Raw genomic sequence first — 17,795 nt, forward strand, 5'->3', positions numbered from 1 at the left:
TATTTATCATCTGTGTTGCCCTGATCATTTATAGGTCCGACATGATTTAGAGTACATTCAGATGTTACAGCTATTGTTTACTCGGCTTGCCACCTAAATTATACACAACAAAATCCACTACTTCTCTTTGGTCAAACATAACACGTCACATTAACACTCGGCCTGGTGAGATAATCTGTCTTCTGCTGTCATACTGTAGATTTACATGACAGTGTACTGTACAGATTAAGGCAAGTCAAGTGAAATCAAACGGGACACAGAGGAGACGGGTATTTCAAACAACAGAGGGATGGACGGTAGTAAAGAGAGTGAGGTGATGTGAGAGACAGGGTTGTTCAGATGTAGACGGGTTGCTCCTGTGCTGTCAGCAGACGGTACATGGCTGCAGGCATCGTCTTCATGTGGATCTGGAGCAGAAAGAAGCCACATGATGAGAATTAAAAACAGACATTTCTTTAAAAAGCAACGGAACACTGTCACGCATGAATTGTTTATTTTTGTAGTGTTTCTTATACAATAGTAACACTAATTCTCTTAAGATTGTTATAGGGTGCAATGACCATTACAGCCCACAATTAAAAATATTCAGAGGTCACAGGGTTGGTGAAATAATGAGCATCCTCCCTCTGGGGAACGTGAACATCTGCAATGGATTCCGTGTGAATTTTTAGAGTTATTTTTAGAGTTCATGAAAATAAATGTTGGTCCAGGCCCCAAACTCATTCGATATCTTCTATGGACCATAGATACCATTAAGTATTGAAAGAAGGTATTCAAATAATCTATAGTAATAATGGTCGGCACAAACAAATTAAAGCTCATGTGGTAAATTCAGTATAATGTACATTTCCACAACACTAATTATATCAGTACAGTGTTTTCAGTCAATTATGTCCAGTTGCTTAAACTTTCTTCTTTTAAAACTATTGTCAAGGAAGCTAAACATTTCCCGCAGATGTTACAAACCAAAAGATTACCAGGAAACAGAGGGATAATACCCGCTGAGCTCCTGGAACGCTTTTAATGTGACACACACATGCAGGAAATGTTGAGTGTTACCGACAGTGGCTTCAAGACTTACAGGCACCCTTTATGTAGGAAGTGGTTTTTGTTTGATTATCATTTTAAAAAGAGACGTCCAGAACTCCTCCTACCTCTCCCATGGCGTTCGACAGAATTTGAACGATCTTCTCGTGAGGCGTCGCCACCACGCTCTGGCTGTTGATCTCGATGATGCGGTGACCCACACGGACGCCTCCTCTCTCCGCGATGCCTCCTCTCATCAGGCTGCAGATCTGTGCAAGTTTAAAGACGGGGGAGGTGAACTCATAGTTGAAAGCCTCCGGCAAAGACGGCTGTGAGAGGATACTTTTTCAGCTAACAGTGACAGTAACTGAGACTAATCATGTAAAAACTCTAAATGTGTCCTTGAACATTATAACAATCACAGCACTACGTCTGTTGTTAGGAACTCTGGTTTTAGAGCGCTGTTAACAAAATAAAAGCTCCTCAGTCATTAGAAAGAGGGCAGAGATCAGCCCCTAAACTCACGATGCCATTCTGGACGCTGAAGCCCAGCTGGTATCTGAGGTCCGGCCTGCGGATGAGCACCATGGTGACAGGAGGACACCTGACGATGTTCAGCTTGATCCTGGACTGAGACTTGAGACCCTGAGGGTAACACAGGACATACGGGTGTGGTTTTCCTGTGTTACAACAAGACTTAGAGTACAGCCACACCAGCAGCTATATATACACACACAAGACAGAAAAGTATTCTTCAAAAAGGTCTAAACTGCATACCTTGATGATGCTCTGGCAGGTGCCGAGCGGTAAACCCACCAGACTCGTCCCATTGATGGTCATGATCTGGTCTCCGATGTTGAGTCGACCAGACTTCTCTGCCGGCCCAGCATGCATCATGCTGGCGATGATGACGGTGGGGAGGATGGACCCCCAGCCCGACTCCACGATCACCACGGCCAGGATCTCTCCTTTCTGCTTCTCAATGTAAACCTGCGAGGAACCACATCCAGTCGTATTTGTGCAACCTTTCGGAGGACAGAGTGCGCTCTGAAGAGTGCGCTCATCATAAGGTTTATGAACAGACTTTTCTCCTGCAGGATAAACTATGGAAAAGTAACATTTACTGTTCAAATTCAAGTCTTAAAACCTCTCCTGGTGGAGTAGTCATCCAAATTTAAGCATCTCGCGGCCAACTGCACAATTCTGAAAGAATGCGAGACGACAGCCGGCGCTTGGAGCCGTGAGAGGAGGGAATTTGTGTCCAAATATTTATGATAACCTGAATGTGAGGGTTCTTTGTACGTGCAAAAGTTGCAGAACACATAAAGGCCAATCCATATGTTAAGTGGAATATTTTATTAAATTCCAGACGACATTTTTTTTTTTTTAAAGTAAGAATCTTTTCAATTTAAGCACAAGAAGTATATGAAAAAACTCCTGTGACTGTGCTGCCACCTACTGGTTCACTTACGTCTTTGCAGTTCTCTGACTTGGAGAAGTGGATGAGGTCGTCGTTGTACATGTCCTGAGTGTTGAGCAGGTCGCTGTACTCCCTCTGGCTCAGGTCCTCTGGGTCGATGCCGTTGGCCCTGAGGAACTCCTGGTAGGCGACGCTGAACGACTGGCCGATGGACTGAGCTATGAGCTGAGCCTGGAAGAGGAAGAGGAAGAGGAGGACGAGGGCTCGTCAATGACAGGTAACTTTTACAGTCCATGTGGGAATTTGGTCTGTGCAGACAAAAGCCCACATATTATATTTTAAAGGCTTGTTTACATTACACTGAAAGTCACACACGCATGTTATTACAATGTTTGTGAGGACCCTTATTGACGTGTATGTCTTATCCATACTCAACTTACTCCAACCTAAATTTAACTCTAAAACCAAGTCTTAAAGGCCCTGACAACATATATTCTGTTAAAGTTTTCCGTCTGTGCTCTTCATGAGGAGATGTCACATGCAGGACTTCCAATTAGTGGGTTGCTTATGTTGAAAGCGTAAGCATAATACATAATGCATATACATAACGTAGCAGATTAGCTTGAGGATCTAAATGTTAAACTCTTAATAAATAACGCAAACTATTTTTTCTTTTTTTTAGCAATGGACCATGTAACCAGATTTCAGAAATGATTGTAGCGAGTACAGTGTTATTAATATTGAAACAATGACAAAACCATCGTTGTAATACGCCTCAATAATCCTTTAAAATAGCACTTCTAATGGCCACACGGTTCTGCTCCAGGAAAACTGTTTTCAACTCTATTTAAAAAGTCTCAACTTCTCTCTCAGACCACAGAGTGAAAACTTTCATCTATGGAGTTATTCACTAACCAACACTAGCCCGGCCCAGTGACAGCATGTTATCATCTTCGAGGTCCTCTTCTAATCGTTAGTTTAAACATGTCCTATGACTTTTTTGACATACTATGCAAAGACTTTTTTCCACATACCATGACGTTTTTTGACATACTATACTATTTTTATGAATTTTTGACACACTATACTGTCTTTTTTCGTCAGTTTATGGTATGACTTCATTCACCTTTTTCGAGATACTGTTGTATGACTTTTTTGTTTCACTTTTTCAACATACTATACTATAACTTTGTTCGATATACTAAAATACGACTTTCTTCAACATACTATGACTTTTTTTGACATACTCTAGTATCACTTTTTTCAACATACTAAGCTGTGATATTCTATACTAGGACTTTTTTTGACAGCCTATACTATGACTTTATAATAAACACATTTTTTACATAATATATTGTGATCTTGCATTGCCATTTTTATGACTTTCTATTATATACAATCTCATGAATTTGTATGGTTTGTTATACTATACGAAGACTATTATTGTGACTTTTTTTTCCCAGAATACTCTGCAACTTCTACCGGTGCACCATTGAGAGTATCCCGACTGTTATGCGTTATTGTCTGATGTGGCATTTTCTCAGCTTTCATCTGGAAGGATCCACGGAGGCTGGTGGAAACTGCTCAGCACCTCGCAGGATCTCTGCGCCCAGTGGTGTACGAAGAAAGTCAATGATCAGGGAACCCAATCACCCCGGCCACAAACTCTTCTACCTAATGCCGTCCGGCAGATGGTAAGGCAACATCTGGTCCTGGACCACCAGGCTCAGGGACAGCGTCATACCTTTATATACTTGTACCTACTGTTTTACATACATTTGCATCTCTGTATAAACATATGCATTACTTCTCATTAAGCAAATGCATTTATTACATTCCTCTCAAATTATAGTTGTCATTTTGCAATTTTGCTGTGTATCAAGAATATATTTTATGTACGTTATATTCATTCTTTTTTTAACTTGCACTATATTAAGCCTTAGATTCAACTTTAAGAACGTGTGAGACTTTGTTGTTGTACTTATTCTATGAGAATTCTTGAAGGAAGCATGATTTTTATTCTAAACAACTCTGGAATTGTTATGCATTATGACAATAAAGAATTTGAAAACTTGAAATTTGAAGTTTTAATGCTATACTATATTGTTTTTTTAATAGCCTCTTAACATATTATCCTATGACTTTTTGACACGCTACAACATATTTTTAAGATAAAATCAACATACTATACCATGACTTTTTTGATATTTTTCAACATACTATACTTGTGATTATTTTATAGACTTTTTACAACTTGTTTTCCATACTATACTGTGGTGTTTTTATGACTTTTTCGACATACTATACTATGACTTTGTTACAACCTTTTTCAACATACTATACTATGGGTTATTAATGACTTTTTTCAACATACTATATACACACCATGACTTTTTTCAACATACTATATACACACCATGACTTTTTTTCACTTTTATTGAATATTATATCATGACTTTTTTTGTCATATGGTGTGCACACAGGGCTGCGACTCCATGAAGTTATTTCGGGCTGTGCCCGGCCATGAGACACTCGCCGGTGAGCTCCCCTCCCAGGTCTGGCTCCAGAAGAGGGCCCCGGTTCAAAACGTAAAACAATTTAATAGAAAATACACAAACACTGCTAGCGAGCAGTAAACCCCAATACACCCAAACAGTATGATTCATATGAATAGTTTAGGATAATAAAACGACAACAGATTAACGATCAATAACTCACATCCTCTGACGCGAAGACATGGCAGATCATCCTGTACAGCCGTCTGTCATCGGGGGTCATGGTGGTTTGCTCAGCTGTGTGGTCCAAGTTTTCCTGTGCGCTGCGGGAGCGCACCATCTTCCCTCGGGCCATCAGCACCACCATGTTACCGATGTCCGCTATGTAGGAGATCGTCCTTAGTGGCAGGTCCATTAAAGACTCCTGGTGATCCAAAAAAGAGGATGATGAAATGTCTCTCTTTGTAGGATGACATTGTCCCTCGAGAAGGATTAAGGTATATACTGATGAGCTAAGGTAAGGAATGCTTGTTATCACTTTCATACCTGAGTGTCTGCATTGAGGACTTTGATCCTCTGCGTGGACATAAACAGATCAACCTCAGCAGTGGCCGGAGCCTCTCCGTCGGGGCTCTGCGCAGCCGGAGAGAAACCACAAGAATAGAAGTGAGCAGAAAAAGCGACAGGTTATAAACGCCAGTGAAGGAGAGCGGAGCAGGTGTCGTAACTGTCACGAGCCATCAAATCTTTAGCATACAAATAAGACTAATGAATGTAAAACACAGATGTCTCATGCAATCTGCATGCGGCAAACAAAAGAATACATTTTAAATCACCTGCACAAATGTTCTCCTTGTCCAACATTAGCATTTGATGTCAAATTTCTGTACTTACAAGTCATCTTTTACATGAAATACACAATCAAAGAGACTAAACTAAACTAGCTTACCTTCTTCCTGTTCTTTGCCTGCTTCTGAGCAGCCTGCAATGATCAGAAAGCAGAATAGAGACTCAGAAAGAGACAACAAAGTATAAGGAAATAGCTTTTTGGGTGGATCGACAACAACCTAATCGCCTCATTCACTGTCTCCATTCCAAATGCAAAATTAAGGGACAAAAGGACCTTAAAAGGTGTTTGTTGTGTATGTGTGTGTGGGAGGACAGTGATTTTACTGTCCATCATGTCTGACACCAGCAGGCTGCCAGAGGCCTTTGCAGCAAACATGATCAAAATGTTCCTCTTCATCAATGTGACACAAACAAACCTGAGGACAGAGAAGCGGCCGCATGCGTTTCGCCTCATGACAGCTCAGGGTTTGTGTTTCCAAAATATTGGCTTGTGCCACCATTTGCTCTCCAAATGGTTTCTGTGTCTTTCAAATCAGATCCAAACCTGTCTGCTCCCATTCTTTATAGATTTAATTAAATCTAATCTTTGAAATTTATAAAGGGTCCTAGCTTCTACGTGGATTCAAACAACTGTGTATTCCATTTCAACAGAGGCGGCCTTAATACCTTGTACACTATGTGAAAGATACATTTAGGGTTGAACGATTTAGTCTTGTTTTATTAAAATCACAGATTTGAAATTGCAAGAGCGGCACTTGTAATGAAAATGTATGACCTGCAGCCGCTGAATATGGGTGTAGTTAATCACCGTTAATGTTAATAGTAACATGTGCTTTTCCTACTGTGACAAGTCAAAATGTCTGCTGTGAAAAAGACTCATTAACATAAAAGATGGCTGCATGTTTGGGCATTTGATCACATTTTCTTGGACCCTGGAATTTCTTTTTTTTTTTTTTTGTTTTTTTACAGACAAAACAATTAACCGGTTAATCAAGAAAATTCAATCGATCAACAATGAAAATCATTAGTTGCTGCCCTCGACCTATAAAATGTAAAACTCTTGTCATATTGAAATCTCACATCTATAAATGGTGATAATCAGACCTCTGTTAAAGCGAACACATACTGCTGACTAGTCTTTATTTACTGCGGTCAAGAAAAAAGCAATTCTAAGCACTATTGTTGTTGAGACCTTCCTAGACGCTCTTGGAGCAACAGCGTGTCTCATTTCAACCACACACCGCCCATCATCATCATCATCACCATCATCATCATGAGGTCAAGTCGAGCTCCTCACTGTGAGTGGACGTCACTGGTTTTTACTCCGTTATTCACTCTGTTAGAGGCAGTCATGTCATCTCCATTATTTTATTTTCATTTCATATTTGGCAGATATCTCGTGAATCATAATATCCTGCCTGTGGAGCTTTTTTCCAAAAGTCAGTTTCCTTTTTTTAAGTTCAATCCTTGATGGCCATTTAAAAATAGGACAATATATTTTCCTCTTAAATCAATTTATCTATATACTTTTAATATTATGCAAATGTGCATGAGTTTTTTAAACCCTTCACCCCTTCCTCAGTTCCACACAGATTTCATTACAGATTTTAAATATGGGGGGGGAGCACTGGTATCAGATCTGTACTTCGGATCAGCCACTTTGTGTCGGATCAGTGCATCCATATGTGAGATATCCAGCCTGTTAGACAGCAATCCCCCCTCTCTGTCTTTTCCTTTCTAAAACAGTAAAATGACTCCCCCTCACCATTATACCGTCTCTATACTTCTCCCTCCCTGGAGGTTTTCTCAGATCATAACAGAGGCAGTGTCCCGGATCTATCAGTCAACCACCCAGAAAGCAGAAAGTTTGGCTCAGCTCATGTCCTCTTCCTGCCTCTGACTTCCTTCACTAGACTCTCCTAAATGTCCATCTCTGCCGCTCCAGCAGTACTATGTTTGAATGCCACGGTGTAGGGTTGGGTGTTGATCAAAAAAGTACCCAACCAGGACAAATACCAGTGATACAGAACCCCACAGAGTACATTTAATACCTCTTTTTTAAGCCAGATAGCTTAAACATACTTAAATCATACTTCTGAACGTTTTGGTGGCATCTCAGCATGCTGAACTGCCAACTCTGTCATATAAACCGGGTTTGACTTCACCAGAAACTGTATGGGTCGTAGATGCTGCAGTAGCGAGCCAATCACACCGTGAGCATAACCCATACCAATTAATTTTTATAAGAACTGGATACAATTAGGATCGAATGCAGGTATTGTTTGACTAGACAAGTCTGGATACTACATGGTACTGGGTTATTTCAGTCAATATTTCAGCAGTGATTCTTAACCATGGGGCCGCGGCCCACGATGGGGCCGCGAACGCCACCTAGAGGGCCGCAAAAAACTTTCAGTTTTGCACCTGTGGGCCGCGAGGGCCGCGGGACCGCATAGGTTATCAATTGAAGACACCAGAGATATTACTGTTCTCCATGAGACGCTCAGTTACAATATAGCTTCCCACCACCTGGTGGCGGTAATGCGTCAGTCAGTTGTTTAACAAGCTACAATAAGCAGAAGAAGACACTCAGCTAGCCGCTAGCCCAGGCATGGGCAAACTACAGCCGTTGGGCTTTTTAATCCGGCCCGTCAAATATTGGTACAAAATTGTCCAAAGTATAATAAAGGCTAGAGCTGGGCAGTATACCGGTTTTAATTTCCCGTATGACATGAATTCTTCACACACTATTACACCGGTGCATAGCCAACAACTGCTGTCTGCTTTCGACAGGCAGCTAAATGTGTTCTTTGCTGCTAATGCACAGCGGTCAGCGCTAGTTGTCTTATATGTATTGAGAGGGAACCCTAGTCATGGTCATAACTTTATAACACAACAATTAGCAACCCACAACTAATGCTCTTTAACAGAGAAAAACACAACAGCACACAACAGTCTGTGACACATAAACAATTTGTAACACTAATAATTGTACATTTATAAAATTTCATCGCCGAACTGCATGCTGGGTACAGCAACTAGCACAACAGTCTGCTAACAGCTGGGAGAGGCTCCGTCGCTCCAGTAACGTTACATTAAAGAACAGAACAGAGCGATGCAGGATGAACAAAGACAGACCGGAGCAGTGTTACATCAGTGTTACATCATTTAATGAATCATAAACATTACATGATTTAACCACTAGAGGGCAGCAGTGTTAAATCATTTAATGAATCATAAACATTACACGATTTAACCACTAGAGGGCAGCAGTGTTAAATCATTTAAGGAGTAATACACATTACACGATTTAACCACTAGAGGGCAGCAGTGTTAAATCATTTAATGAGTAATAAACATTACACGATTTAACCACTAGAGGGCAGCAGTGTTAAATCATTTAATGAATCATAAACATTACACGATTTAACCACTAGAGGGCAGCAGTGTTAAATCATTTAATGAATCATAAACATTACACGATTTAACCACTAGAGGGCAGCAGTGTTAAATCATTTAATGAGTAATAAACATTACACGATTTAACCACTAGAGGGCAGCAGTGTTAAATCATTTAATGAGTAATAAACATTACACGATTTAACCACTAGAGGGCAGCAGTGTTAAATCATTTAATGAATCATAAACATTACACGATTTAACCACTAGAGGGCAGCAGTGTTAAATCATTTAATGAATCATAAACATTACATGATTTAACCACTAGAGGGCAGCAGTGTTAAATCATTTAATGAGTCATAAACATTACACGATTTAACCACTAGAGGGCAGCAGTGTTAAATCATTTAATGAGTAATAAACATTACACGATTTAACCACTAGAGGGCAGCAGTGTTAAATCATTTAATGAATCATAAACATTACATGATTTAACCACTAGAGGGCAGCAGTGTTAAATCATTTAATGAGTCATAAACATTACACGATTTAACCACTAGAGGGCAGCAGTGTTAAATCATTTAATGAGTAATAAACATTACACGATTTAACCACTAGAGCGCAGCAGTGTTAAATCATTTAATGAGTAATAAACATTACATGATTTAACCACTAGAGGGCAGCAGTGTTAAATCATTTAATGAATCATAAACATTACACGATTTAACCACTAGAGGGCAGCAGTGTTAAATCATTTAATGAATCATAAACATTACATGATTTAACCACTAGAGGGCAGCAGTGTTAAATCATTTAATGAGTAATAAACATTACACGATTTAACCACTAGAGGGCAGCAGTGTTAAATCATTTAATGAGTAATAAACATTACACGATTTAACCACTAGAGGGCAGCAGTGTTAAATCATTTAATGAATCATAAACATTACACGATTTAACCACTAGAGGGCAGCAGTGTTAAATCATTTAATGAATCATAAACATTACATGATTTAACCACTAGAGGGCAGCAGTGTTAAATCATTTAATGAGTCATAAACATTACACGATTTAACCACTAGAGGGCAGCAGTGTTAAATCATTTAATGAGTAATAAACATTACACGATTTAACCACTAGAGGGCAGCAGTGTTAAATCATTTAATGAATCATAAACATTACATGATTTAACCACTAGAGGGCAGCAGTGTTAAATCATTTAATGAGTCATAAACATTACACGATTTAACCACTAGAGGGCAGCAGTGTTAAATCATTTAATGAGTAATAAACATTACACGATTTAACCACTAGAGGGCAGCAGTGTTAAATCATTTAATGAGTAATAAACATTACATGATTTAACCACTAGAGGGCAGCAGTGTTAAATCATTTAATGAATCATAAACATTACACGATTTAACCACTAGAGGGCAGCAGTGTTAAATCATTTAATGAATCATAAACATTACATGATTTAACCACTAGAGGGCAGCAGTGTTAAATCATTTAATGAGTAATAAACATTACACGATTTTAGTGGTAGAAAAAATGAAGACGACAGTGGTGCCATACCCCCCCCCCCCCAAAAAGTCTAGTACAATCCTGACTTTCTTAACACTTTCAGTGTGTGGAATGTGGGCTAATGCTATCAAACAAGCACTGAAGCCTTCAAAAATAAAGTGACACCTAGCGACGAAACATCCAACGCTCGTGGGAAAGCCTGTTGGGCTTCTTGTTGTGTATGTAGGCTTACATACACATGATAAATAAATGTCTTTGTGATCATCACATTGTATCATCTCATTTATTTGACAAGGGTTTTGCCTGTTCAACTCCGCGAGGCCGCCGGCGTCCTCGATCACCTCCACTTCCGTTCCGTTCCTACGGCTTCCTTGCGCAAACCACGTCACAAAACATGGCCGTGTTTGGTATCCCAGCATGCCCAAAACCCTCATCTTTGCAAAGAAATCATCGATTTTCTTTCATTTCTTATGGATGTTTCACAAAAGGAGCCCAAACACACACTGTCCAAAGTCGCCATAACCGCTGCAAGTCGGATCTTGCAGCATTTCGACGGAAAAAGACACATTACATACCCAACAATGTGCTAGCGGATGTTACCATGGAGCTAGTAGCTTCAGAAAACGCTAGTACTTAAAGTACAACCCTTATCTTCCTCTTCTATAAGCCGTCAACCAACGTATAACCTTGCGTAACTGAGCTACCTTCATACTCGATCGTGCGCTCAGTCGCAGCCATTACGCACAGTAAGTCCTCTACTTACATACCATGTCTTCGACCATATATATATATAGTTTTTGCAATTTGCAAAGGCTAAAAATAAAAGGAAAATAATATAATATCAAAATATAAAGGGAGAAACACCTTTAGTGCGGCAGAATATCATTTGGTTACCAAGTGTCCATTTGGGTCTCCAAATATCCTTTTAGAGCTCCGCCTGGATCTCTTCATGGAAGAAACACTGTAGAATCGTCATACTTTGTCCAATCTTCTTCAAATTTGAGGCAGTTGTTCACCGATAGTGTAGTTACAGCCCTATACTGTCATTTACCTGTACAGATACAGCCACAGGCAGTTATTTATACTGAAAGATACTTTTTTATTTTATGCGGACAAAAATCTTCAATTTTTACTGACTCCAAAGGCCCACTGCTCTGTTTCTATATGACCTACAGGTTTTCTGACACTTTTGATGCATATAGTCAGTGGTTCAGAAGCTACAGCCATTTTAATTTGGGTATGTCATTTTAGGCGGTTTTGCTCCAAAATAGGGGTGGAGCTGAACAGGTAACAATATAGTTATTGAATACAAATCAAACCAAGAGTGAGATCAATTAGTTAAACTAATAGTGTTAATATTTGAATGGGCCCCGGGACACTTTGTACTTGAAAAGTTGGGCCCCGAGGTCAAAAAGGTTAAGAACCCCTGCCTTAAAGCCATTTCCCATCCCTACCATGTAAGTCATCTTTCACACTTTTCATTTCTTCTCATGAAACCAGCAAAAGCAACCCATGTAAAATCATATATATATATATATATATATATATATATATATACACACACACATACATACAGGGTTTATACGCGGCGATGTACTTGAATGTAAGTTTAATCACCGTGATTAAAGTAAGAAGGGTTTTCTCTTTGCGTATGACATAGTGCACTGTGACTGTAGCATAAAGCAGGGTTACAGTCTCCAGGGCATCACAGCCTTGCTCAACAATTTACATAACATCCATTGAAGCCGAGGAGAAAATCCTGTATGACTGTAGGTCCGGAGCAGTGATGCGTGAATGATACATCGTGCACAAACCCAGTGACTCTTTGCCTGCTGGCTGTGTTGCCTGCTGAGGGTTTCTGACTTTAAAAGACCCAAATATGAAGGGAACCTCTGTTACATCACTGATGATCTGAAGTGTGTTAGAAAATGGATCTCCAAACCGAGGAGAAGTGGATTTGATCTTTGAGCTCCTTGTTGTCTATTGTAAGCTTTATTATTAATCACCTAGACTTAACACCTTGTGGTAGAAAGAGAGAAGAAATGTCCAAGGCATGATTTTTACTTACTTCTAACATTTTATGGAGGCAAAACATTACACTCAGGTAACGCTACACTTGTCAGTGAGGATGCAAAATGAAGATGATTGCTTCCTGCTGACTATAGAGTAAAGTAGAGTGTCTATCATATTATAGAGAATAGTGCGTAAGGGAACTGAGTGATTTTCGGACACAGCCACATAGTGTCCTGGGGTTCCCTTCACTACGATATGACTGCAGGAAGAAATCAAACAGGCTGTAGTGTGCTCTCACCCGGACTCTGCTCATGGCCTCCTGTGCCTGCTGCATGCGGGCGCTCTTTGTGGGTGTCCTTTCTGACAGCAGGTGGGTGCAGCCCAGGTAGGTCGCTGCAAAGATGATGCCGTCAATAAGGTCTTCAGGGTCGCATGGTCCCGGTACTGCGTGAACCAAAAGCACTTGTTAGGCACATCTACACACGAGTACATGCTAGCACACAAGCATACAGATCAACAATACATTTTAAATACGAGAACACAACGATGAACAACAATGTCAACAGATGGACAGAAGAAGAGCTGAGAAGGATATTATGATTTTCATATGCGAGTCCACTCACCATCCACAAATGTTGGAAATGGAGGAAGAGCTCTGCGAAGCTGAGAAGGCACAAAAAAGGAAAAACTGTATTACGATCCTTATTTTTTCTACTCACATACTTCATGTCTCTCTTAACTCATTTAAATTCTGCAGGACTTTTACCGCTGGCAGCCGCCCAGCTGCTTGAAGATAAACACTAGTAAAAGAAGCCTCCCTTTGCAGAATCTATCATCCATGTCGCCATGGATATCATGAATTACAGTGGTCTACAGCTGGACATTTTTGCAAATTGGCAGGACTAAAAGTATACTAAATTAGCTTTTAGAGGTTCCTGTTTGCAATGTACCAATGAATGTGCAGACAAAATGTCACAATATTACTTTGATGCTAAAAGAAACTTAAAAATGTGATGAATTTCAGGCAAGCTCTGGAGCTATAAGGAGCATCTTTTTTTCTACATGTTATGGACGTATGAATGCTTATTCACAAACTCTCACCTCCTGGAGAGTCGGCTGCTGTGGAGGAGACTGTGGCTGAACTTGAGGTCGCGGCCGCTGAGCTAGAAGCTGCTGTTGCTGTTGTTGCTGATTCTGTTGTTGATGTTGGCGTTGGTGATGCTGATTAGGCGCTAGGGGTTGCGGCTGTGCGTATGCATGCAGTGGCCTCGCGGTGTCCCTCTGCTGTGAATGGTGGCCCTGGTGGTGGTGATGGTTGTGTTGGGGCTGGGGTTGGTGATAATGCTGAGGATGATGTGCTCTGGTTGGCTCAGCTCTCGGCGGACTGACCGGCTCGCGAACTGGAACTGATGCATAGCGGGAGGGAGACTCAGACTGAGCGGGGGAGTGAGGAGAAGACTGAGAGAATGAAGCAGAGAGAAACCAACTCAGCTGACACCTTATTCCAAGGATACATGATTCAGGATTTGGGCATCAATCCAACATAAAATTAAATGAGAGCCAGGGATGTAAATCTTGTTGTAAAACTTCCCGTAAGCAATGAAATTTAATTGAATTCTTGCAGGAATGAAAATCGTTTGGATGAGCCAACTTGGACTTGAAATGTTGCAATTGTTCATGTGACACATAAGAAATTGTAAAAAGGTAGCAGATCACAGCTGCGATGATGAGATGTTTTTCATTAAAAACAAAAACAGTAAGCTTTAAGGGAGACTGAAGTCATACTTACATGGCCAGCTGTAGTCTGCAGTGGGTATACCTCCTCTGTGGGGCTCACCTCCTGCCTCATCACCCAAATCGGCTCCACAGGCTTGTCAGGTGTGTAGGGGGAGCGCACAGTCTTAATCTTCACCTCCTCAATCGCCTCCTTGATGTCTTTAATTGCCAGGATGATGGCGTCTCCTGAGCCCCTCGTACCGTCTTCCTCTTGGAGACCTTCCACATTCCGCTCCTCCTGGGCCTCTCCTGAGCTGCTCTGCCCAGACGAGGGGCTCTTGGCCTGGGTTTCTGCTTGTCTAGCTGGCTGCCTGCGACTTTTGGGAACGGGACTTTGATCGGCGCTTTCCCCCTCACAGTCAGACTGTCCGTCGTAGTGGTGCAGCCGGCAGCCAACAGAGCGGTAAAGAGGGGAGTGATGGGAGTTGCGGTCTCTGCCCTGCTTTGGGGCATAAAGGGGGCCCTTGGTGGATGGGGAGGATGGAGCCCCTTTTTGTACATTCTCCTGTCTATGGCTGGTAAAGGGCTCTTGGCGGGACTCCTGCTGGACCTCATTAGACTCAGTCCTCCAACCAGATTGCCTGCGAGGTTCTCTGTGCAACTCAGGGTAGGAGGTCTTAAGGGGCTCAGGAAAAGAGTTGGGATGGGATTTTAGCTCCGAGTACGACTCGTAGACAGGCTCTGGGTACGATTTTTGGTGGGACTCTGTATAAAAGTCTGCATAGGTTTTAGGATAAGAGTCAGAGCAGGAAGTGAAGTGAGACAGCGAGCACGATTCGGAGCAATCCTCATCTTCATCTTCCGGTAGCAGGTCATTGTCGGGTAGAGGGCTCATACTGGTGTCCTCACTGAAGTGGTCCAGCTGAGGGAAAGGTGGAACATCTGGGGACGAAGGAGGCGTTGGTGACTGGAGTGGCGGCGGGCTGTGGAGAGGTCCGTCCATACTGAGTGAGGCAGCGCTCTCCGTGTCAGAACAGAGATCAGTGATTTCACTTCCCTGAGCTGCAATGTCCTCCGCTACATCATCCATCACTTCTTCCTGAACCTCCTCCACCCTCTCTGCACGTTCCTCTGCTCCGTCATCGACTGTCTGCAAGTCGTTATGGCTGCAACCTATGGTTGAGCGGTGGTCTCCATCATCCTCCGCCTGTTCTTGATCTTCATACTTCTCCTTAGCTTCCTCCAATTCCCCTTCACACTCCACTTTAGGCTCCTGGAGGTCCTCTTCTGCCATAGCAGGAGGAGTGTGTTGGGGTTGATGTTGCATTTTATGGGTTGCAGGACCAGGTGAGAGTTGGGTGGGGGTGACAACTGCAACAGGACTCTGTTGAGGAGATCCCCTGTCCTGCAATTGGTCGGTTACGGGATTATCCGATGTGCGTTGCTGTACCTGCACCCCTGCTGTACCCTGCCGCTCATCCACACCAGGTGAAGAGTCCTGCGTCCCTCCGATAGGTTGCCTTTGTTTGTGACCTCTGAGCCTGGGGTTTGGGTCTCCATGACGGCGGTAACGGGTGACAGCAGGGCGGGGTTGCTGAACAGGAAGAGGCTCAGTGTCTCGACTCCCGTCTCCGTCTGGCCTAGAAGCAGCCACCACCGGCACCAGACCGGGACTCTGAGCCTGGCTTTGGCTCTGCCCTGATGGAAGCCGCCGGCGATGCCGAGGGGGTCCACGACTTGTGGGTAGGTGGTGTTGGTGAGGAGGCTGGTGATGATGGTGATGATGATGGGGATTCAGTTCCCCATCCTGGTTGCCCATCTGACATGGCCTCCAGGACCGACGTACAGGAGGTTCCCCTGGTGACGTCCCGTTGGGCTGCCTGCTCCTCGGAGGCCCCTTGTGCTCCTCGCCTGCTTCCCTGGATGCCTCTCCCTGATACTTGTGGCTCATGGCTGGGGTGTGATCCGACTCCAATTTTCAGAACATGCTCCGCTTGTCTCCAAGAAAACCCCGCTCATAGCACAGCCTGGGAGAGACGGAGACAGGATATGAACAAACAATGTCTTAATTTACACGCATATGAGGTCCAAGGAAAGATTTAAGAGTAAAACAGAAACCTTATAAGTGCTGGATATTGAACATTAATACTAAAGGCAAATACTAACCAAAGTAACCAAGACCCAAGTAGTATCTAAACACCTGCGTTCCATCCTTTTTGTACCCAGATCTAGACTATTTGTGTGGTTTCACTAACAGCCAATCACCACATACGTGTGATCAACCAACTACCCCAGCAACTACAACCAAACCACCTGCAGTGTGGTGAACTTGAACGCGGTATATTTGATGGAGTTTGCAGTTCAGCATGCCAAGATGCCACCAAAATGTTTGAAAGTATGGCTGTACTGCACGCTGTAGTGTCTGATAAGAATAAACATGGTGGTGGTGGCCGTTTAAACGCAACTGAATGCTTCCATTCACATGATGTGTATCGAATGAAGAAGGGGGGGGGAGGGGGGGGGGTACCAAGTTAATATTGACACTGGTTAGATACTAAAGCTAAATCACCCCCCCCCCCCCCCCCCCCCCCCCCCACCCTAATATATCTCCTACCAGAGACTACACACACACACACACACACAAAGGAAATATTACAGTGACGTTGGCTATCAGGCCGGGGACTCCCTGTCTCCATATTGCTAATAGTAAAAACCTAAATCCTCTGGGATTCATCTGGGTGTGCAGTGCACTTTAATCTGCACCACATTCATTCGTTCACCAGCAGCTGGCAGATGGCACAGGACAGGAAGAAAGAAAATGATGAAAAGGAGGAGGAGGAGGAGGCAGGGCATTAGTACAAGGAGGGACATCTCTCTGGTATCAGATAAGACCTGACAGAGAGAGATGGATAGGGCAGCCATCTGAATAATAAATGCCCTCTGTGAGTGAGAAGCCCAGTTTTGATACTTATTTAATATGACGAGGATATCAGGGTACCCATCAGTTATCACAGGCTTCACCCATCTGAGGTCAACGCGCTGGGAAAGGACACCGGAACGCAATCCTTCGAGATGCTTCAGGAATAATAAACCGGGTCCAGAGAAGGTCACCAATGGGGACCACTATACAGTCTGATTTAAAGAGAGAAAAAGGCTAAAGCGTGTTTATGCAGGCTTATATGACGGCTCAAAAGCATTTCTCATTATTGCTACTCCATATGTCTCACTAAAGCTGCTTTCGTAAGTTATGTTATCTGATCTCAATGATCAGAAGAATCCATAAATGTGTGACTGTATACATGAGATGTCTACATTTGTGAATCAACACATGTCATATTAAGAGGCAGCAGAAG

General features: G+C 42.4%; 1 protein-coding gene across 1 annotated transcript; it reads right to left on the bottom strand.

Moving 5' to 3' along the window:
• Positions 1-335: 335 nt before the first annotated feature.
• On the bottom strand, positions 336-16,393 carry LOC142935283 (amyloid-beta A4 precursor protein-binding family A member 1-like). Its single transcript, XM_076079524.1, has 12 exons — positions 14,516-16,393; positions 13,828-14,184; positions 13,350-13,389; positions 13,025-13,170; positions 5,891-5,923; positions 5,488-5,574; positions 5,165-5,365; positions 2,498-2,677; positions 1,804-2,016; positions 1,552-1,671; positions 1,155-1,295; positions 336-407 (listed from the first exon to the last, which is right to left on the bottom strand). The coding sequence occupies exons 1-12, from the start codon at positions 16,391-16,393 to the stop codon at positions 336-338; spliced, it is 3,468 nt and encodes a 1,155-aa protein (XP_075935639.1).
• Positions 16,394-17,795: the final 1,402 nt, after the last annotated feature.

Source organism: Anarhichas minor, unplaced genomic scaffold, assembly GCF_050575085.1.
Source record: "Anarhichas minor isolate MPS153535 unplaced genomic scaffold, ASM5057508v1 ptg000073l, whole genome shotgun sequence".
Lineage (NCBI taxonomy): Eukaryota > Metazoa > Chordata > Actinopteri > Perciformes > Anarhichadidae > Anarhichas > Anarhichas minor.